General features: G+C 38.6%; 1 protein-coding gene across 1 annotated transcript in view; it reads right to left on the bottom strand.

Annotated features, from left to right (window-relative positions):
- The window catches only part of LOC126268030 (integrin alpha-4-like), a 568,589-nt gene that overhangs the window by 43,588 nt on the left and 500,155 nt on the right, over positions 1-24,846 (bottom strand). The window contains exon 22 of the mRNA XM_049973452.1: positions 15,150-15,282. Coding sequence (XP_049829409.1) covers positions 15,150-15,282 — 133 coding nt within the window. The remainder of the gene's footprint in view (positions 1-15,149; positions 15,283-24,846) is intronic.

The raw sequence follows: 24,846 nt of genomic DNA, 5'->3' as shown, positions 1-24,846 counted from the left end.
GCATTGCTGCGAAAGGTGGATATACACTGTACTAGTGCCGACATTGTGCATGCTCTGTTGCCTGTGAATATGTGCCCGTGGTTCTGTCAGTGTGATCATGTGATGTATCTGACCCCAGGATTGTGTCAATAAAGTTTCCCCTTCCTGGGACAATGAATTCACGGTGTTCTTATTTCAATTTCCAGGAGTGTACTTAAAGCCTACATTTTAAAATACTTAAAGCCTTAAGTGACTGCCATTTCAAGTCTTTAAGATGAGGTAACCATGTGAGCTTCGAGTCAAAAATGAGCCCCAGAAACCTCACCGTGTCTTTAAAAGTAAGAATAGTGTCCCTCATCTTCAACATAGGGATGGTTAAAATCGAACGAGAATGGTTAAAAAGAACACATACAGACTTCTCGATGGAAAACTTAAAACCACTCTTCCTCGCCCAGTCATCCAAGCGCCTAATCGTAAGTTGCAACTGACGAGTTGACGGTACAAGGCTTGAAGAAGAGCAAAACAAAGAGAAATCATCCACAAACAAAGAACACTGGACAGGACTTTTCACTATGGACATAATGCTATTAATATCGATGGCAAAGAGAGTCACACTTAAAATACTACCCTGTGGGACACCACTCTCCTGGTCAAAGCGATCAGACAGCATGTCACCAATTTGGTATCGAAAATATCGTGGCAAGAGGAAAGACTGAATAAAAAGAGGAAGACAACCACGAAAACCCCATTCGTGGACCTTCTCCAGGATGAGATGCCTCCAAGTGGTATCGTAGGCCTTCTCGACATTTAAAAATACACCTAGAAGGTGATGACTGCGTAGGAAAGCGTGTTGTATAGCCACCTCCAGGAGAGCAAGGTTATCGAAGGTGGAACAAAACCTTCTGAACCCACACTGAAAGCGACTAAGGAGTTGCTGGGATTCTAACATCCAGACAAGGCGGCAGTTGACCATCCGCTCCAAGGTCTTCCCTATGCAACTAGTGATGGCAACACTACGGTGGCTACTTGGGCTCGTGCGATCTTTCCCAGGTTTTAAAGAAGGGATTCAAACTGCCTCACGCCACGTGTCAGGAAAGTGACCCGACGCCCAAATGGCATTAAAAAGTGCTAGGAGGATTTCTTTGTTGCGCATTGTGAGGTGCCATAGCATACTGTAATGGATCCTGTCATGACCAGGGGGTGTGTCACGAGCTCCAGACAATGCAGAATCCAGCTCCCACATAGAAAATGGGCAGTTGTAAACTTCATGACAGATGGACTGGAAGTCCAGACTACATCTCTCAGCAACAGCTCTATGGCGCTGGAAACCTGGATCTTGACTGGTTGTTGCAGTAACTGTGGCAAAATACGCTGCCATAGTCTGGTCAATGTCTCGTGAATCCGTGTTGAGAGTGCCGTTATTCATTACAGCAGCTATGGGGCACCTCCCTCCTCTGCCAGAAAGTCTCCTGACGGCCTCCCACACGATGGAACTTTTGGTGGTACGGTTAATGGTGTTCAGGAACTTTTGCCATGACCTCTTGGTGCTCTCACGAATAATGCGGTGATGTCTTGCCTTCATCACCCAAAAGGCTACAAGATTCTCAGCAGTCGGCCGACACTTGAACCGACGCAGAGCCGCACACCTGGTCCTGATTGCAGAGCGGCATTCAGCACTCCACCAAGGCACAGGTGGCCTCTTCTGGTGGCCTGTGGACTGAGGAATGGATGCTGCAGCGGCATGGTGGACCGTTTTGGTAATATGAGCCACCCACACCTCAACATTCGCACAGTGTTCGAATTGGGCCAACTGGCTATAAAGTGTCCAGTTAGCTCCACTGAGCACCCATCGTGGTGGTCTCCTTTCAGGGCAGGTGAATCCAGACTGGGAAATGATCACAGCTGTGCAAGTCAGGGACCACTTCCCAATGAGCAGTGGCAGCAAGAGCAGGAGAGCAAAGTGAGAGATCAATGGCAGAGAACGACCCAGTCGCTGTGCAGAAATGAGTATTCTGTCCTCCATTGAGCAAGTAGGCACAGGATGACAGGAGAAGCCTCTCAATTGCTCTACCCCTGGGGCAGGTAATTGCAGAGCCCCAAAGCAAATTGTGGGCATTAAAATCACCATAAATAATGAATGGCTGGGGGAGCTGTGTCAGAAGGTCAGTGAGGGCTGCTTCATCAAGTGCATCATGTGGGGGCAAGCAAAGCGAACATACAGTCAATGGATGACGCACGTGCACGGACACAGCGACGGCCTGTAAAGTGGTTGTAAGTGAGAGAGGCGAGGAGTGGTAGTCCGTCCTGACGAAAATACCTACGCCTCCTCTAGCTCTCTCTCCACGCAGGTCATCCTTTTTGTGGAGTGTATAGCCTCGTATCTCAGGGGAGTATGATGGATGGAAATACATCTCCTGGAGACATAGACACAGTGGTCTACCCTGAGTGAGTAGATGAAGTTCCTCCACATGCGTCCTGAACCCTTGCAAGTTCCACTGAAGTATGGGAGCCATCTATGTTGGGGGTAGCACCTTCATCCTGTCTCTCCGACGGGGCAGGGAGATCGCAGCAGGTGGAGGGGCAGGCGTGATGATTGCCCCACACATACATCAAATTCCATCAACTCAGGAGAAGAGTCAGATGAAGCCTCACGTAAAACAACATCCGCATGGTCAGATGGTTTACCACGAGATTTGACCTGCTGTTGCTGCTGTACAGGAGCTTTCTGTGGTTTGGTGGGCTTTGGGGGAGCTGATGTGGGAACGGTAATTGGAGGACTGGGCTTGGGAACAGCCTCAGCTGTTGGAGGCGCCAGGGGCTGGCCCAAGTTCACCACTGTTCCTTTGTCTGCCGTTCGAGTAGGGGCTACTGGCTCTGAAACACTGGCTGTGTTGCAAGTGCACTGACAGCTGCAGGTGTTAGTGCCAACACTCACCGCCTCGGTCTGCGTTGAGGCATCAACTTTTGGAGTAGGCTTCTGAACCAGCAATGCCAAAGATGTAGCAGATGTGGGAGGTTGCATCGACTTATAGATCTTCTCGGCCTCACCATAGGGGATACACTTGGTTGTTTTTATTTCTTGTACTTTGTGTTCCTCTAAAAATATTCGGCAGTCCCTACTCCAAACAGGGTGGTTCCCAGAGCAATTAATACATTTAGCCCAAGATGAGCACCCAACCCCTACATGAGCAGCCTTACCACAGTTTCCACAAGTTGCTTCGCCTTTACATCCTAAGGTGGTATGCCCAAAATGCTGGCATTTAAAACAGCGCATTGGGGTCGGGAAATAAGGCCTCACACTAAGGTGAAGGAAGCCAGCTTTAACATGTTCAGGAAGTTTTGTGCTACTGAAGGTCAGAATAAAGGAGTCGGATTTGACAAGATTGCCATTAACCTTCTTCATGATGTGTTGGACATCAATGATACCTTCCGGAGCCCACTGACATTGCAGTTCATCCTTGGGAATGTCAACTAGATCCTGGCATGTCACAACACTTTCGCTGTAGTTCAAGGTGCTGTGCAGTTCAGTGTCTATGGCATACTCCCCTAGGCATTTAGCAGCTTGCAGTTTAGTTGCTTGCTGGGAAGTGGAAGTTTCCACTAGCAAGGTCCCATTATGTAAGCACTTCACCAATTTCAAGGAGCCACAGATGCCCTCCAATCCCTTTTGTATATAGAAGGGCAAAACCTTCTCAAAACTACTCTCCTTCCATTTCACAATGAGAAACACATTCAGATTACCAGAATGCATTCTGTTACCTAAGACTGGACTTGTCAAAGAAGTGCTGGAGTCAGGGGGACTGACTGCACGAGCCCTATTAAGAGACTGGGTGTTAGAACTTTCCAGTGGCCCACCCTTTCCTCTGGGAGGAAAACAAGAGGATTTCAAAGGATCCATCTTGGTCCCACGAGCAGCTAGGGAACTAGAAGTCCACCTAGACAGAGCCCTGTGTGCCTAGGTAAGCCTTATACAACTGAGGTGATGCAGGTTCGCCAGAGGTTGCCCGCTAACGACAGTTCCACCTTAACAGTCATGCATCTCATCAGCGAGCAGCACACCTTGAGATTGAGGGGTCATTTATAGAGGTTTATGCCATCCTCGCAATCCAGGCAGCCAAGCCAAGATCCCCACTCCCTGAGACACACAACATTCCACCGCCACGCCACATGGTGATCATTGAAGTATGCCCAGAGCTTACGGTGACAGAGGAATGGCGGCGCTTACCAGTCCCCAGCTGAGGAACCTCAGGGTCGCCAAGCCTGTACCCAGCAAATGAATGCTGAGCCCCTGTGGGCAACTTAATAATAGTGATAGCTATTGTTTCTCTCTAGTTTAATGTTTTGCATGTAAAATTGCCGCTCTATTTGTCTGCGTGCCCACTTGCACACTTGTCAGAACACTATTAAAAATCCATATGAAGGTTTTATTTTACCAACAAGTCACACTAATGATGTGATGAAATCCATTAAAAACCAGTTGAGGCTACAGACAACTATTATTTACTGTACTGGGAGTGTATGGGTGATCATAAGAATATCTTCCTGGTGCAATGATGCATCTAGTAGAGATGCATGTGGAGCAAATAACAAGCATTTGACTGAGACAGACAGGCAAGTCTGTAGTGGCATAGAGCAGTGATCATGAAGAATACATATCTAGCTTAAACAAACAAAAATTCTATAGTATACTAATGGGTCCTGAACATAGTGATGAAACAGTGTAACTATGCTTTATTATTTACTTTATAACTGGAATGGTAATTTATAACTAAGATTGACATTCATTTCTGAAATAATATAAATTAGGTACAACGTACTCAGATCAAATAGGCAAAAAAAAGAATGGCACATCAAATAATAGGTCTACAGCAAGATGTCAAGAATTCTCCAGACCCTTATTACCCAATCCTCCACCATTGCCCTTGTTGTACTCTTACAAAATCAGATGATTTGTACCTTTGATGTTCCTCTGGGGAGGAAGAGTCTACTGCAAAATCTATTGCTTCTTACAGCACTGCCTGAAAAAGGCAACATGGGAACTTTTTTAAAAAGCTGCTTCAAAATGACATTCCTACCTGCTTAAAAACCTGAGATTTCTTTCACCAGTAGTTGTTTCAAATTTTACTCTGCTATAAGAGTCCATAATTATACTTAGGGTATGTCAGTGGTCTAGGGGTAGCATTGTTGATTAGTAATCAAAATGTCCTCAGGCCTGCATTACAACCCCACCACTGCTTAAAATTTAAATAAAAATAATTAGTAATGGTGGCTGAAGACTTCTGACATAATAAGTCACCTTCATTCTGTCAATGGCCTTGTCAAACAGGGTGGAAGAGCGGACAGAGACTCAGGGCACCCTCCCGCCCTTGTGATGGGAAACTGCTCCCAAAATATGAAAGAATCAGCAAAAGTCAACAACATGAGAGTGCAGAAGGCTATGGAAACCACTGTGTCATTATGATCTCTCCATGGCAAAAGATTCTAGAATTGTACCCCATTCAGATATCGAGGAGGGAACTGCCAATGGGTAGGTGACCATGAGAATAACCATTGAAGAACCAATGAAATGATAACATTCTATGAGGCAGGGCATGGAGTGTCAGATATATGAATGTGGTAGGGAAATGTTAAGGCTTGATCTAGATATGTCAATCAGTTAAGTGAAATGGTAAGAACACAAGGATTTCTACTCAGATGAGCATAAGGCAATATTATCAGCAGCAGAAAATAGTACAAGGAGTAGGGTTCATTGTGAATAGGAATGTAGTGTAGAGAATGAGTTACTGTGAACAGTTCAGTGACAGGGTTACTCTGAGCAGAACTGACAGGTAACCAACACTGACAATGATAGTTCAGGTATGCATGCAGAAGTTGCAAGCAGAAGACAAAGAAATAGAGACAGTCTATGAGGATACTGAATGGGTAATCCAATATGTAAAGGGAGATGAAAATCTTATAGTAACGGGGAACTGGAAAGCAATGGTAGAGGAAGGAGAAGAAGAAAGGCTTACAGGAGAATACAGGCTTAGTACTAGGAATGATAGACGAGAAAGATTAATTGAGTTCTGCAATAAATTTTAGCTAGTAATAGCAAATATTCTGTTCAAGAATCACAATAACAGGAGGTATACTTGGTAAAGGTTGGGAGATACAGGAATATTTCAGTTACATTATGTCATGGTCAGGCAGAGATTCCAAAATCAGATATTGGATTGTAAGGTGTACCCAGGAACAGATGTACATTTAGCTACTGTGAAATGTCTGCAAGAAAAATGAGAAGAAATCAAAAAAGAAATGATTGTCAGAAGGACTGAATATGCGTGTATAAAAGTCAAAATTATGTTTGGTGAAATTAAAAGCAAGGGTGGTAACATTAAGAGCGCAATGGAAAATCCAGTGTTAAATGCAGATTCGAGAGCTGATAGGTGGAAAAAGTACATTGACGGCCTCTATGAGGAAGAAGAATTGTCTGATTATGTGACATAGGAAGAAACAGGAGTCAATGTAGAAGAGATAGGTGATCCCGTATTAGAGTCAGAATTCAAAAGAGCTTTTGAAGACCTAAGATCAAATAAGTTAGAAGGGAGAGATAACATTCCATCAGAACTTCTAAAATAATTGAGGGAAGTGGCAATAAAATGCTTATTCACAGATGTGAGTAAAATGTGTAAGTCTGGAAATACATCATCTGATTTTTGGAAAAATATGATCCACAAAATGCTGAAAATTACAAGAGCTGATGAATATGAGAATTATCGCACATTCAGTTTTACCCTTCATGCATCCAAGTTGCTGAGAAAAGTAACGGAAAAGAAAATTGAGGATCTGTTAGATGATGATCAGTTTGGCTTTAGGAAAGGCAAAGGCACAAGAGAGACAACTTTGACACTGCTGATAATTGAAACAAGACTAATCAAAAATCAAGACACATTAATAGGATTTTTTGATTTGGAAAAAGCATTCAACAATGTAAAATTGTGTAAAATGTTTGAAATTCTGAGAAACATAGGGGTAAGCTGTAGGGAAAGACAGACAAAATGCAGTATGTATGAGAACCAAGAGGCAAGAATAAAAGTGGAACACCAAAAATGAAGTGTTATTTTTTTAAAAACTTACAGGACAGGGATGTACTCTTGCACCCATCCTGTTGATTCCATACATTGAAGAAGCAATGACAGAAATAAAAGAAAGGTTCCAGAGTGGAATTACAACTTGGGGTGAAAGTATATCAATGATAAGATTTGCTGATGAACTGCTATGCTCGGTGAAAAAGAAGAAGAATTACAAGATGTTCCAAAAGGAATGATCAGTCTAATGAGTACAGAATATGGCCTGAGAGTAAATGGAAGAAAGATGAAAGTAATGAGAAGTAGCAGAAATGAGAGCAGCGAGAAACTTAATGTCAGCATTGGTGATAGTGAAGTAGATGAAATTAAGAAGTTCTGCTACTTAGGCGGGAAAATAGCCAATGATGAATGGAGCAAGGATGACATTAACAGCAAATTAGCACTGGTAAAAAGGGCATTCCTGGCCAAGGTAAGACTACTAGTGTCAAATATAGATCTTAATTTGAGGAAGAAATTTCTGATCATGTATGCCTGGAGCACAGCGTTGTATGGTAGTGAAACGTGGACCATGGGAAACTCAACAGAAGAGAATTGAAGCATTTGAGGTGTGATGTTACAGAATAATGTTGAAAATTAGATAGATTGATAAGATAAGGAATGAGGAGGTTCTCCACAGAATGGGCAGGAAAGGAATATATGGAAAACACTGTCAAGGGGAAGGGCCATGATGGTAGGACATCTGTTAAGAGATCATGGAACAACTTTCATGGTACTGGAGGGAGCTGTATAGAATAAAATGGTAGAGGAAGATAGAGATTGGAATAAATCTAGCTAATAATTGAGGACATAGATTGCAAGTGGTACTCTGAAATGAAGAGGTTGGCACAGGAGAGGAATTTGTAAGCTTAACAAACAAAAATTCTAAGAATAGGCATTTCATCATTATTCATGGGTGAGATGCAAGTCCTCAGTTACAAGAAATGATAGGGGCAGAGTGATAGTTGTAATGTGAGATTTTATAGAGGATGATGGGTGGTAATAGTATAAGTGATGGGAAACTGTTTTGACAGAAGATAGGCCTATGAGGTAGGTGGTGACCCTGGCAAGACAGCCTCCATAACATGTGGCAGTTAACATGTACTACATTGAGCTGACATAATATCATGATTGGGCATGCATTAATGGTGCTGCCGGTTGTATTACTACAGTCCTGCAGATAGCAACAATAGTTGCTGAAGTTTCACAAAACAATGATTACACCTTATCACACTCAGGAAATAAAGCTGATTGGCTGCTATATGAAAGCATAGGGGCTTCAGCCCACACATCATCAGGAGAAATGGGCCTCATCAAACTAATGAGTACCTCTATTAAAACAATTTATCAATCAATTTATAAACTTTACCTGCTGTTCCACAGATCAGAGATTTTAAAATGCATCAAAAACTGTGCTTATGTGGTATCAGAAGGAAAACATTATAACAAGTAAAACTGAAACATATAAAAATCCAAGGTTCATCATCAAAAGAAGAACTCAATAAAATATAAAATAGAGAAACCAGGAGTTGAAGCCTTTAAAAATCACAGGCATATGTAATTGTGCAGAGAGAAGTACATCACATTCTTTCAATCAGAATAAATGAACATAAGATTTTCTAATAATATATCTTTGTTTTTTAATTTCAGTTTGCTATCTAAATACACCAATGAAGAATTGAATTAGAGATACTTAGCCAGTAGTATGTAGCAGCCTCAAAAAAGTATACATAAACACTCAAATCACACACAACCTGACTGCAATGAGATATGGTCTGTCATTGCACATCCAACAGCTTTTACTGATGATGTTCCTTCATTGTATGTAGCTTTCAATCTTTCCATGGAATGCCTTTAATTTAATTATCAATATGCAGTTTTCTTAGCCAAATATACTGTTAGTAATATACATTACAAAAAATGCATTGTTTACATTTGCTGATATTACATGATGTGAAGTTAAATGCTGGAAGATTTAAGTAATAAACTGTAGGTAAATTACTCTGTATATGATGGAGCCAGCAGAAAGATATATTAACAGTTTGCTCATTTTACAGGACAATTGGTATCTATCTTCAAGAATCTGACAATTCAGCTTTTCCAGCATTTCTGTGATGCCCCTGAGTGAATTAAACAAACATTTGTGCTGCCTTTTGTACATAATCAGAATTACTTTGGGTTTTGTTAAGATTCTGCCATGATAGTCATTGAACACTTCACACATTGTCCTTTTGACAAACAAATATGATTCATTCAGTATCTGTCTATCTATAACACTATATTTGTTTACATCTATTAGACAGTAGTCAGCATTTCTTAAGTAGCTTCTTTACAATGGTTGTAAACCTTGGAGGGTTCCTCCCATGACAAACTGTTTTATTAATACATAGCTTTGTCCATTACTCTTTTGAACTTGAGCCACAATGCCTCTATAGTCTGCTGCCAGGAGGTAAATATATTGAGTTCCTTTGTGAGGCATGACAAAACACAGTGCCATGCTCAAATAGAACATGTTTATTTGATGGGATCAGTTACAATATCTTTCCATCATGTTTCGGCTTCTGAATTATTTGTTCCAAGTAGAGAAAGCACTAACTTGTTTTCACAGGATGTTTTGTCACATCCATAACTTACAATACTGTACTTTTCTCAATTGATTATTGTTTGATTAATGTTTCCTTCAGTGATGACAACAAGATTGGGAAACATTTGTACTAGAGAACTGAGATTTACCCTACAGTTTTTTGTTAGTACTAGGTGTGTGTTGCAGTCAATAAAGGGTCCAGTTATAAGTCTGTGTCCATCCTTGATATGATTCTTGTCCAAACAATCATGTACGCTCCTTCTACTTCTATCTCAGTGGATTTGCTTTTTTTTATCTTCAGTGGTAAATAAATTATCTCTATTTTTCATTTCCCTATCCTTCTCATACATACCTGTATTTAGTCCAAAAATCTCACTGATGCCAGTTTTTGAGTTTCAGCCTGCTTTCTGTATCTACTAGTTTAACAGGCTCTATTGGTTTGAGGAAAACTTGAAACAATGGGACTTTGTTGTGAATGCTTCGAGGTAGCTGATCACTATCATTTTAATGTGAATGCTTCAAGGCAGCTAACCACTAACATTTTAATCATTTCATCTTTGGGGTTCTTCTTCGTGTCTTGCACTAACAATTTGAGAATTTCCTACAGCTTTCATTATCTGGATTGAATGACAAATCATCTATATCCTTTTTATGGGGCAGTTAGAAGGGTGGGGGAGAGGGGGGGGGGGGGGGGGGGAGTGACCAACCTTGTGTGCACTCCACACACAGTCATCAGTGGGACAGTAGTCTCTAATGCATAGGGGGACTCTATAGTTCTCAGACCTATGTTGCAAGTTGAGATAAACCCAGCTTAGCTTTTCTCAGAACCTTTGAAGTCTTTTGAGTCAAACCATCTGCTTGGTTTAAAACTGGAGGATGCCAATCAATTCTAGAGACTGCTCTGAGTAATGTGAGCTTCAGTGAAACTCTATTAGCAGGTCTAGTCTTCTCAAGCTTTAGACGATAACCAGAATGAACTAAGTGTGACCTCAGAGCCTACAAGACAGGTATTGTTGATTCCTATGTGGTGCACAATCTGTAGTTCATTCCACCCTGTTCTTTCAATTGGTGATGGAACAGCTTCTCAAACATGTTGAATGAGGCCTCTAGGGACATTCACAAAGTGAACAAGGTGATTCTTCCCTGCCCTAGCTGCCATTTCCCTTAGGAGTTTCATTATTCACTGTGAATTCAATCTATTCAATCTGCTGAGGATTAACATATCCCACCACATTTCATTTCCCTTCTGCAGACAGAGTGCAACAGGCTTCCCTAAGGGTGAAGTCTGAGTGGAAGGTGACACCTGAAACTTGTTGGTTGTGGTTATGGTTGTAGCACCTATAATTTTCTGTAGTCATTTTCGCTGCTGAAAGAGCCCCTAGACCTGAGCATGTTGCTCAGTCAACTGGATGAGCGCTGATATATCTTGTACTTACTATAAATGAGTCACTATCTATGAAAGAAGGTATTAGGTAGTACTTGAAGTATCTCTGTTATCTTGGGTACATGATTCTCAGTAATTCACCCAGCACACTTATCCAAAGCAGCTTCCTTTCTCTTGACAGTAGACATAGTGATTTGCTTCTGCTGACAAACATCAGATCTCTAGGGACATCCACAGTGTACAGCTTTCACAGTGTAGAACATTCACAGTGTCACTGGTTAAATGTAGTTTAGGGACTTACTCAAAAGCTACTTAGTGTTACCCCCCCCCCCCCCCCCTCCACCCTCCCACTGCACTGCTGATGGAGAAACAATCAACGTACATCTGTCAAAATCAGCTTCATTAACTCAGAGGAGGAAGACTAAAGGTGTGCAGTGAGATATAAGGAAAGTAGATTTAAAAAAGTCATATAATGAGCCACCTGTTACATCATGCAATAATGATGAATAAGGGGCATTATAAAACCTGCTACAGTGATGGGTCTATTTCTTTCGGTCTCCATTGTTTTTTATAGTCAGGAGAAACTTCATTTCTGTAACAGTTTGTAACAGCTAATCAAGAACTGCTATAAAAAGCACATTCTATATAATGTTACAGTTCTTTCTCACCATGTAGGTTTGGATAGAGAGGCTCTATCTTGTTTCACAACACTCCTATCAAACCTATTTGTAGGACATTTTAATGTGCATAATGCGCTATGGGTAACTATGCCCATCTGCCTTAGAAGCTGAGCATTTAAGAGCCTCTTTGTATGAGAAGAGCTACATTATCCAGATATGAGTGGCAACACACATTTTAGTACTGCATCAGGGTCATTTTCCACTGCTGCTATTACATTATGCTTTCATTTCCTTGTGACATTGTTCAGTAGGAGATGGTAGATAGTTGTTATTTAGTGATCTATTTTCACCTTAGACTACCTCTCACAAAGAGAATTCCTTGGAAGGCAGCTACTACTATATACAATCAGCAGGACAAACTGGATGTTGTGCATCTAGCAAGCTCATTTCAAAGAGGGAGACATCAGCCAGGACTGAGTGGATAACATTACAATTAATATCCAACATGTTTCTAATGCATCTTGTTCCAAGTTATGCAACTCATTTTGGAGCACCATATCCCAGAATGTAACTGCATTTTGTTCCACAATAATAATCAGAAATGTAGTTTTGTGACATTCTAAAGGCCAATTTTTGCAAATAACTCCACAAACTTTCATGGTTCCTGGTCAAAGACACAAAGGACAAAAAAAGAGGGCAACATGAGGGCATTTGAAAGACATTTTCACCTCAACAAATTATTCCATTAGCTCTCCAAAGATATGGGTATATGTAAAGCATGATTTCTGGTGTGTATGGTAAGTTATGAAAAACGACAGCATTGAAGCAGAGCTAGCTCGTAACAACACCTGGAGACTCATCATCTAGACAGTATAACTTTCATCACTCTGCCAAAAATCAGTACCAGCTTTGTGCTATCAATAGGAATTAACAGTGACAATATCTGGAATAATTAAGAGGAGAAAAGCTGCCCTTCTTCATATGGAAGCCATGTTCTGCACTGCCTTAGACTCAAGTAAAAGTACCATCTTATGATTGTCTGCTTACATCCCTAATGCCCTAGTTGTTGATGAGATATTAAACTATTCTTCCTTCCTTGATGCTGTATAACACCTAACTGAACCTTCAGAAGGTAAAATAAGTGCAACTATCAAATTTTAATACAGTCTGATTGATATTTCGCTTTGCTGTCTCCAGAAGGATGTGATTTTGTCTCTCTCCTGAAACCTACAAAAACTAGCATCTGCTGGCTGCCTACATATGCTTCAACAGAAACATTTCTCAATGTTTGTGTTTATTTGTGATTATCCAAAAAACTGCAGAATACACAATATATGCAGTGATTCATTTCCTGTGTGAAAGTTGCGAAAATTCATCAGCACATCAGTAAAGACTATTGTAAAAATCCCATGAACCACGGAATACTAAGAAAGCCACTTAGAACTACTACAGTCATCTAAAGATGAGCATACTAAGTTTCATGTAGAAACACGAAGTGGCCAACAATCTGTTGTCAACAAAGATATGGTGTAGGAAGTTGCTACAAAAGCTGAAGAAAATATACTCGTTACAGTTTTATCCATATCTAATGAGTTTTTACCAGTTTCAGGAATTATTTTTATGAAATTCTTACAGGTTGATTAGATTACCTAAGTTTTACTCAGAATGTGTATTGAAAATGCTGACTTAGCTACGCAAAACCAATCAAGTGGCTAATGCTTTCAATTTCCTTCAGCAGGGCAGTGATACAGATGATAGATTTCTAGGTGACAATAGGTAGGTTGCTCATGTTGTTCCAAAATCAAAATAACAATCCCCAGAATGCACAAAATGAATATCACCAAAATCAATGTGCTCTATGTTTCTGGATAGGCACGGGTGTTGCTTGTGGATTTTTTATGACTGAGTACTGCAAAATATTCTACTTTATGCTCATCACACTTTTTAAAATTTCATTCATTGGTTTTAATTTTTATTAATAATGTACTTTTTAATAGGTACTGGTGCGTAAGTATGGTTCACAACCTGAAAAACCTTGTAGCACAATCTTTGCAGTACCAACACTGTTTCAATAACGTGTTTTACCAAATGGGAGTTACTTTATGATCACCACAAAAAACTTAAAAAAAAAAAACCTAAAAATTTCATTATTTGTCATTGACTTTAATTCACTACATACTTTTTAAATGTATATTGATGTGTAAGAATGATCTTTCATCTGAAAATAAAAACGAGACATTTGTTGTAAATCAAACAATGTAAAATCCAGTATGCAATGTAACAACACATGAAAAGTTAAGTTCCTACTAACTGTAGAGCAGAGATGTTGAGTTGCAGGTAGCCACAACAAAAAGACTGTCACAAATTAGCTCTCAGCCAGTACAGCCTTCATCAAAAGTAGACAACACACATACACACACTCATACAAACGCAATTGACACACACATGACAGCAGTGCAGTTGCCAGAGACTGCAGTCAAGTGTGTGTATGCGTGTGTGTGTGTGTGTGTGTGTGAGAGAGAGAGAGAGAGGGAGAGAGAGAGAGAGAGAGAGAGAGAGAGAGAGAGAGAGAGAGAGAGAGGGGGGGAGAGAGAGAGAGAGAGGAGAGAGAGAGAGAGAGAGAGAGAGAGAGAGAGAGAGAGAGAGAGAGAGAGAGAGAGATCTATTTGTGACATAGGCCATACTGGCTGAAAGTTAATTCGTGATAGTCTTTTTGTTGCGCCTATCTGTGACTCAGCATCTCAGCTACATGGTGAGTAGCAATATTTCATAATATTGTTAAATATGTTGTAAAAAGTTACACACATTACTATCACTTACATTTTTAGTTTATATGTTACTGAAAATCAATTATGGAACCTAGTAGAAGAAATTTTTTCTAAATTTTAAAGTATGAAGTACATTACCAGAATAACTAAATTACAATATTCTCAAAAGGTGAGCATAAAGTACTCCCTCTCCCCAGATATTGTTAGGATTAATATTGGTAGAAATTATTCTGAAATGTAGATTAATTTTTTTAGCTTTCACATAATGATCAAAATGTTTTAATAGTGTAATTTTTTCAATATATACAAATTATACTTTAGAAGAGTGCCCCATATATTAACACAATTTCAGCAATATTACTTCAAGAAATATTGCTAAATTCATAAGAAATACATATTATTTCTCTTCTTTTACATGCTACAAAGTATAAGGATTTTTAGGAGTCAAGACAAAACTTATTTTATTGAGTAGAATAATATGAAACTTCATATGAAATCTAATTTTATGTTCACAATTCTACATTCATCTGTTTCTAAAATGTTTAATTATACACAAATATTGAAAATAAATTGTCACTAAAAACTTTTGACTTGAAGGAGTTTGACATCTTTCACTTCAACAGAGTTTGTACTGTTGTACTGGAATGAATGTTCCACTCATCAGGTAATATTTGGCCTAAAATAATCATCAAAAAGAAGATAAGAGCATACCTTCATCAGCACAATGACGATCAACAGCAACACAAAAATACCACAGACTGCAGAGACAGCAATCACCCACACCTCAACTTTTTTCTCTGATATCTCAAGGACAAAGGATATTGTTACCAATGCAGTGTCCATTCTAAAAAGAATAAAATAAAATATCTTTATTGTATTCACTCCTAAATATCTCTCCATTACACATTAGGATTTTACAAAAATTCTGTAAAGTTTTCAAGTAACAACAAAGGAATTTCTTAGAAAGTAATGAGTATGTTTAATAAAAGTAAGTGTGGTGTGCCTGTGTGTGCCGCCAAAACTTCATAAGTAAATTTTGCAGTCCTATGGAAGTTTTATGGTGTGTTAACCCTCCACCACCCATTCATGAGGAATATTTTTTTTTTTTTAATTACAAGTGATAGTTACGAAGATATGGGTCCCTCAAGAGATCATTCGTTCGTGACAACACAATAAAGGTAAGGGTATTTTGTCTGCGTGTGCTGCTATGAGTCTGTCACACACTGCTGCAGCCTGATGGGTGGTATATGGCAAAGAAGCTCTGCATTCCATCCATGAAGATGATTTGAGTTGGAATTACATGGATTGGATTTTAAGATATGAGTCTCAAATGAGGACATCACACCAATGGACTTCTTATGGGAAGAGGGTGAAGCAGCTTGGAATCGAGTGCCAAAGTGCCAAAGACTGGCCAGAATGTTTGTTCCAAAAATGTTGAAAAATGTTGTAGAATGTTCCAAAATGTTATAAAATCTTCCTGGAGATTCAGGAACGTTCTAGATCTCCAATTTAATATAGAATTAATGGTAGGTGCATGAGTGACACATTCTGTACATTTTTGTTAAATGGTTCCCATTATTTAGTAGATGAAATCAATGCATGTTTGAAGAAATCATTTCTTTGGCTTTGAGTAAGGAAGGTATATTGAGGAACAAATATGAGACTTCAACTTTCCAGTGATAAACAAGTGAAAGATTTTGTTGAAAAACTCTTGCAAATTAGTGAAGGCATGCTCACAATAGAGTGTGCAAGTGGTTAAACTAAACTTAGAAATGATTTATGTAAAATAGTCAACAGCTCAAATGAATTAATAGACAAAGCTTTTCCAAAACTTGTACAAATTTAGTTAAGTTGGTTACATGAAAAAGCCATTTTAGGAGTAAGAAATGCAGTAGCTAATGATATTCTTTTAAAAATTCAAAGCAAGAAATTTTCATAAGCATTCATAGAACAACATAATTGAAGCAAAAACAATATCAGGAAAAGATAAAGGAAAAACAACATTTACTCTGAGGACTCCACTCATATCTAACAAATAATTCATTTCAATTCAAAAGAATGCAATTTCAAGTAATATCAGCATTTAATATCACTATAAGTAAGACAAACATTAAGATGTTGTGGTATTAATTTGAAAGAATCGTATTTTATATGTAGCTTGCACTAGGGATATGAAACTGAAAGAATTTATGTATATACTCACCAGATAAAAAGACGACAATTTTGCAGTTCACAAGCAAGTATTACTTAATGATTTATTGATGTTGTTGAGCTTTTATCAATATTTTTAAATAATAGTCATTGTTTTTTAATATTCTAAAATATTCTTGAATGTTGTTGATTTTAGAATGTTTTAGAAAGTTATATTGATTTTAGAATGTTCCAGAAATTTAAAGTAATTTATTCCATATTATGGTATTGTTGAATACTTCAGTGGATTTAAGAGTCTGGTGAGTATTTTTGAGCATTCAAGAATACTTTTTATGTGGCATACTAACATTTCTACTATTTTTTGAATGTTTATTTTTACTATGTTCTCTACTCTGAATTGTTCACAGGAAACAAATGAAAATAAACCCATGTGAAGTATGTCATTTTCAGCTAGTCATATTAAAGAAAATAATTAAACCAAAAGATTATATTAACTCAGGGAGCCACTCTGAAACTTAGATGGAGGGAGGGGGAATAGGGGGACATGAGATTACATCTATCATCTTTATGTCACGCACTATATGTCACAGATTATGAAGCTGATTTTAATTTTTTTTATAATATAACTCCCAGACCTCCGTAAGATGCACAGCTGCATCTTACATGATATCCTTACTACTCACTTTTGAAAAGAATCACCATCGATATTGTAGTTGACTTATACCATAAGTTACATAGCATGTAACAACAATCTGAACTAGTGTGACTGAAGTTTCTTGCAGCATGCTGTTGCCACAGTTTACTATTTGCATCCATTTGCAAACTATTGGGCCAAAAAATATTTTTGACCAATGAAATGTGCAGGAAAAATCCAGTTCTCTTCACCTTTGTAAATAGGTGTTTTCCACTAAAAACATGTTTCAGGTGTTAGAATGGAAATAATGAAAAAAGGCTGAAAATCTAGAGGTTTTTCACCCTCCCTCCATAAGTTATTAGAGAGTCCTTGAGGTCAAAAACATAAATTCTTCTCCACAGAGTACCTATGAACAACATAACAAAAGATCATTAATTTCTGAATACATTCCAGGTAGAAAGTACCTGACTGCTGGACTATAGGCAATAATGAATACCCCAGCTTTTATAGGCAATTATGGAGGATTTCATAAACCAACAGTTAGTTGATGGAATAATAAGGGAGAGCACTAGCCCGTGGGGGAGGGGATGGGGTTACCATAGTGGCTGTGCCCAAAATGTCAACACACAGTTCCAAGAAGTATAGATTCTACTGTGCTTATCACCATCTTAATGGTAAGATGGTAACTGATGCATAGCCCATACCCAACATCACAGAGACCATTGATAACTTGGGACAGTGCCAGTTGCAGTTGGTTCTAGAGGATCGAACAAAGAAAGCATTCTCAGCTCCATGAAGCCATAATTATCAGCACTGAAGTACGCCATTGGGGTTAAGAGATGTATCAGATAAGTTTCAGCACTTGCTGGACAGGGTACTAAGGGGATTAAAACTTCAGCAACATTACATGTACATCAGTGATCTAATTGTGTTTTTGACAGATATGGAGGAACATATGCAATGATTGAGAAAGTATTTTAAAAGTTTGTGGTCACATGTTTAACACTGAGGATGGAAAAGTGTCATTTTACCTAGGAGGAAGTGGGTTAATTGGGAAATATAATTAGCAAGAAAGGTGTAAAAAGAAAAACAAGACTGATACAAGTATTGCAGGGTTTTCTGGTTCCTAAGTTGTGTATTTTTAGGGTTCCCAAATTAGAACAGAAAATGTGTGAAGTGGTTTGCAGATGTGGCATGACCACTCATGCAACTATTGAAGAAGGGTATGAAGTATGGTTGGAGGGAGCAATGTCAAGCCACATTCAGGAGATTGAAGAAACCTTTGATATCAAGCCCAGTTTTGATATTTCCAGACTGTCACAAGGAGTTTGTGCTGTCATGTGATGCATCCACTCAGGTATTTGGGTGTATTTTGAGTCAGGTGGTGAATGATGAAGAATATCCTATGGCTTACACTTTATGATAATTTAATATGGCAGAGAAGAACTATTCCACTGCAGAGAAGGAGACCCTCAGCTTGATATATGGAATTATGTATTTTTTGTGCTTTTTGTATGGGAAAATATTCAAGGCAGTAATTGATCACACAGTTCTAAAATTATTATTAGCATTGAAGCACACTTCTAGCCAGCTTACAAGGTGAGTAACGAGACTCAGTGAGTTTGGTTGTGAAGTGATGTATAAGCCAGGGAAGATGCATGGAAACTCAAATGGATTGAGCAAGAAAGTAGCAGTAGTGCATGATGGGAGATGACCTTGCTGAGTGACAAGCAGCACACTGCTAGTGTCGATTGCAAGCTATACACAATTCACCTGCAGTTCAGCATGTGTGATGGCCTATTATGTAGGTCAACCAGATTGGTGCCATGCCGGTATGCTTCACTCATCATTACAAGAAAACTAATGTAAGTAAACACAAATGCGATGATTGGTCAGCAGGCATAGCACACCTACCTGGTGTTGTTACACACTCAGAAGTAGATAAAATTTATGTAATAAATATATTACTACTGTGTTGCTTTAAATGAATCTTCAAGATATGCTAATGTATTAACAGCCATTGACATTTATCTTAGTTATACTTTGGCTATGTAGTTTTTGTTTCAAAAATCCATTACATTCACAATCTCTCTAAACAAAAGTTGTGCTCTGATTGGTGCACTGTTAATATGTACTGTGAATTTGACTAATCCTGCTTCCTGCTTTGTAGTGAAACATGTGCATGAAACACTGTTAAAAATGAAGAGAAACTTGTTCTTAATGTTTTTCACAAGATTATGGAGAAAATCAACTTTGAAGGTTTTTTGATAAAGCATGGGTGTTAAGTATAAGGCATTTCTTTGTAAGAAATGAGAGGCTTAATCAGTAGCATTGTAAACTGGTAACTGAAAATTCTGAAGTTCAAATCTCAGTGTGATTTTTCTTTCTTTCTTTTGTTTTATTCAGCCTGAATACCTATATCATTTAAAGATGAAATTCATTGAATATATGCTAAATAACACATAATTAATCACTGGTTTTGTGGAAAGTGCATGCCGCCTTCTTTGTAATAGCACATTACACACAGAATTCCAGTTTTCATTATAAATATGAATTCTTAATTATCAAAATAGTATAAAAGATTGTTTAAGTTAAGAAAACATTATATAATTAAATTTTTGGAGAAAATGAAGAATCAAAAACTCTGTATTTTGAATATGTCTGTGGTTTTATACCACAGACGTGGTTTCACATGAACCAGAAACATGGTAAACTATAATTTTTCATGGTGTGACACAAACTGTACAAATCCACCATTTTTACAGTTGCCATTGTACCAATGCAGTATGAAGCCAATAAAGCTGATCTTGATTAAAGTTACTGGATTTGTCATGAGAAATAACAAGACCCTTAAGCTGCCAGATTTACTGGAACTAAAGCATGTAGCTTTTTAACTAGTCACTGCCAAATGCTAGTGAAATGCAGAGCAGCAAGTCATAAAGGAAGAGGAAAAAAATGTGGTTTTTAGGTGGCTTCACAGTTGGCAGATGACAGATCCACTATTAAAATGTATCACTTGGACTCAAGATATGAAAGTAGTTAAGAGATTAGCAGACAACTGAATATACGTAATACCTTCATTGACTTCAATATTTTATTATATACTGAAATCCCTGCAATACACTTTTATGTCACATAACTCATGCAGAAAAATTCCATCATGCTTGATTTTAATTACATTATTATATCAGCTAAGAATGAGAGCATGTTGCAGGTTGGCAATTATTGAACTACATGAAATAAAATTGTCATAACTTCTGAACAGTTATGTTAGGATGTTCAAACTGCACAGTTAGCCATGGGGCACGATGGGAATTAGTATGCACTTGAGCATGCACCTTGTTGTCACCCATTTTCATTTGGTTGTGCTCATCAGTAATCAAAATTGGTACATTTGGGGGACTGAGAACTCACATTTCATTATCAAGAAATCCCTTCATTCTCAGGGGGTGACTATGTGGTGTGCAATGTCCAGTCATGGAATAATCGGTGTGTGGTATTCCTTGATGGCATGATGACTATAAAATGTTATATGAAGGTTTTGGAAGATGATGTCATCCCCCTTATCTAATGTGACTCTGATTTTGAGAAGATGTGGTTCAGGCAAGACAGAGCTGAATGTCATTGAAAAGGAAAGTGTCTGATGTCCTGGAGGAGCACTTTGGGGACTGCAGTCTGGCTCTGGGTTATCCAAAGAGTATTGGCATGGGCGTCAATTGGATGCCATACTCTCTGGACCTGAACACCTGTGACTCCTTTTTGTAGGGCTATATTACAGACAAGGTGTACAGTAATAACCCCAAAACCATTACTGAGCTGAAAACAACCGTTCAGGAGGTCATAGACACCATCGATGTTCCGACACTGCAGTGCTATTCATCTGTGCCACATCATTTCCAATAATGGCAGCTATATCAAACACATGATGACAAAAATCTGAACATCTGTAGTGATGTTTCCATGTTCAACAAGTGTGTTCATGTCATAGTTTGTAACTAATTTATGGTTTTTTATATAGTTCACTATATGTTTTCTGTCTGGTCACCCAAAAAACATATTGCCAGAGTTTTGCCACATCTTATATAATTCTGCTTACAAAATTAAATGAAATTTGAAGTTATATTGTTTCTCTGCTTGTCTCTTTTTGTGTCTTAACTGCAACTGTTCTCATCATTACAGGTTAGGTGGACCACTTGGCTGGCCAGTGCTGTCAAAGTTAAATGCACTGGTATTATCACTGACTCAATGTGTACACAGCATAAAACATATCCTTTTTTCATAACTGACTATATTTGAGGCAACTTGGCTTCTGCTCAACATGAAATGAAATCCAATGAAGTTCCAGCATATGTGGAAGAACACAGAATAATGTTTGCTTCAGGTTTACTCTTACAATGAACACAGTCTACTAACTGCTAAGGTCAATGGGGAAGTACTGAAGGATGCACGTGATTACATGCTATGAAGATATGGCAATTTTAGGGTGATGAACTTGAGGGTAGTGGGAAAACACTGTTGAAAGGGAAGGATGAAAAACGTAGGCCAATATGTGGGGAGTTGTGCACAGTGTCCATAACAAGTGGACATAAACCATAGGCAAATACCATTGCAGAAGTTAACACAATCAAAAAAATCATTTCAAATGACAGTGGTGGATGTTTTAAGTCAGTTTAACCAGACTTCAGCAGGAACCATTTTGTTTTAACAATCAATGACCACTTCTCACTTGATGTGGAAATGGCAACCATCCTGAAACAACAAATTGCCTGGAGATGCAAACATCGGTCAACAATTGGTTGCTCAAGTTTGCTGTTCCAGAAGCCATGAAGGACTAAGGGACAAATTTCATGTCATACTTGATGAAACAATGTGTCATTTGGTACCAGTTTCAAAATTAAGAACTATTCTAGTGGTAGAACAGTCCAGATGCACTGTACTATTGATTTGATGTTGAGCTACTATGCGAACTCTCATCACAATGACTATGATACATATATTTCATTCATTGTGGCAACTTAGAGCTCAAAAGATCACAGAAGTACAAGATTTGCATGTATGAGGTGAAGTAGGGGAGGAAGATGCCATCATCATTTGATACGGTTAGAGCAAAGGTCGGCATGGACAGAGAGTCAGTTCGTTATTTTGTCTTAATGTTAAGAGATGTACGAAAATGTGTTCAGAAAGCAAATACCAAAGCCCCAAAGTAGCAAGAGGCAGCAGATAAATATATAGAGGGATTACCACATTATAAGGTAGAGTAGTGGGTAATGTTGTCAGGTCCATATAGCCCAAAGAGTAAGACAAGAGTTTTTGTTACAGGTTACCAGGGTCCGTATTTGGTGATATAAACTAAGTCACTAGTCAACTTCAAGCTCCAGTTACCAACAGGAATGATTACAGTGCATGTTAGATGCCTATGCCCATTCTGAGGTGCTCCAGATTCGTCTCCACAGGTATCATGACCAATGTGTGAGAAGAAAGTGAGAAGAAATAAATGGAAGAGTGAGCACAAGTGTATAATGGAACCAATGTGGGAGGTACCTTATGTATTTAGGGTGAGAGAGTGAGGTGGAGTGTGGGGTGTATTTTTATATGTATGTGGTAGTGCAATCAGGGAGTTATGTGAGTTTAGGGGGGAGGTACCTTATGTCCTGAGGGTGAGAGAGTGAGGTGGAGTATGGGGTGTTTTTTTATATGTATGTGGTAGTGCAATCAGGGAGTTATGTGAGTTTAGGGGGATATGTGTAAGTATTACAAGGTGATATTTTGTTGCAGGATTTTATAGGGAGTAATCTTTTTGTATCATAGTATTGTAGTATTTATGTTAAGGACTTATTATTGTTTTTTCTGTAATAAATGTGACTCATGACAGTAGAGCTTACAAGAGATAGGTGGTGGATGGTGGGAGTGAGTCATTGTAGTCCTTATTCTCAGGTTGTCATGCATTGGGGATAAAGGTGAAGGGGATTGTAGTTGTGGCAGTGCTTCACCTCTTTGCCAGGGGCAGAGTGAGGTCACTGCAGAATCATTTGCTGAGTGAAGTGCCATTTACCATTCAAGAAGATGTGGTGATCATTAGCCATTGATGGGTGTTGAGACCAGTCTTTAACACATCAGAGATGAGGAATGAGGTGAGGAGATTATAGAGTGTGTTTGCTAGACTGCGATAGGAAGCAAAGGGCAGTAGTTCATTCAGAGGAGTTTTGGGAGAATAGGATGCACTACATAAGTCAGATGTGATATGACATTTATTTGTTGTCCTTTGGAGAGAGAAGTTTGATCATGAGTTGTACTTAAAGGGAGCACACATGGCGACCAGTGAGGCCGGCTCAGCCAGGTAGTGGGTGAGACCAGGAAGGAAGATGGTGGTGAGCAAGTGATCAGTGACAAATCCATTCCATATAGAGCTTACACAATCTTACAAGTGTTTGCCCCATTTCAGCACACGGCTTTAAGACAATGCTTTATCCACTTTTGCATTGATTACATGAAAATCCATATTAGTACAACAAAGTATGATACAGCAAATGAAAGAGGAGTTTGAGATGAATCAGCTGAGATACTGATATGATTTATGTAAATTTTATATCAAAAGATATTAAATAAACAAATCTGCAATATGTACAATTTACTGAATAATTTATGACTTTGAACCAGTGCAGGTACAGAATAGAGTGAGTGCTCATTTTAATGGTCTTGTTGAAACACAACAACTGACATACTTGTCTGAATTGTAGCATTAATATTTAACTGATAAATCACAAAATCCATTAATTTGTTACTAATAATTAATTTAAAAAGTAATACAAGACAGACACATGAACAGCAAGGCAGTGTATGGTAGCAGGTGTCATTATACACATTTCCACATGACTAGTTTGTGATAATTTTAATGATATGTTGTCTTGGTTTGTTAATAATTTTCCCCATATTTGTTAGCCTTTGTGTATACAGAAATTCTGATCAGCACATCAGAAAGAGCACTTCAAATTTAGGAAAAATGGTGCATTATAAAGTACAGTAGTGTTATTTAGTAACATAAATGGACTAAAACTATTTTGCATCTCGCAAAGCTAACTGAAAAACATTAAAACATTCATTCTGGGCAAACTATTGCAGCTACAAATTTGCGTGACATATGTTTTTTGATGAGAATTTGAGCACACATATACTGGTGCAGACAGAATTAATATTGCTCCTTTATGTGGAAAGTTATGCAATTAAGTGGTGGTTAATGGAAAGCAGTTACTTGACATAGCTTCTACATCTACATCTACATTTATACTCCACAAGCCACCCAACGGTGTGTAGTGGAGGGCACTTTACGTGCCACTGTCATTACCTCCATTTTCTGTTCCAGACGCGTATGGTTCGCGGGAAGAATGACTGTCTGAAAGCCTCCGTACGTGCTCAAATCTCTGTAATTTTACATTCATGATCTCCTCGGGAGGTATAAGTAGGGGGAAGCAGTATATTCGATACCTCATCTAAAAATGCACCCTCTCAAAACCTGGTGAGCAAGCTACACTGTGATGTAGAACACCTCTTCTGCAGAGTCTGTCACTTGAGTTTGCTAAACATCTCCGTAATGCTATCACGGTTACCAAATAACCCTATGACAAA

Source organism: Schistocerca gregaria, chromosome 4 (assembly GCF_023897955.1).
Source record: "Schistocerca gregaria isolate iqSchGreg1 chromosome 4, iqSchGreg1.2, whole genome shotgun sequence".
NCBI classification, from domain to species: Eukaryota; Metazoa; Arthropoda; class Insecta; order Orthoptera; family Acrididae; genus Schistocerca; species Schistocerca gregaria.
This window is presented reverse-complemented; position numbering and strand designations above follow the sequence as displayed.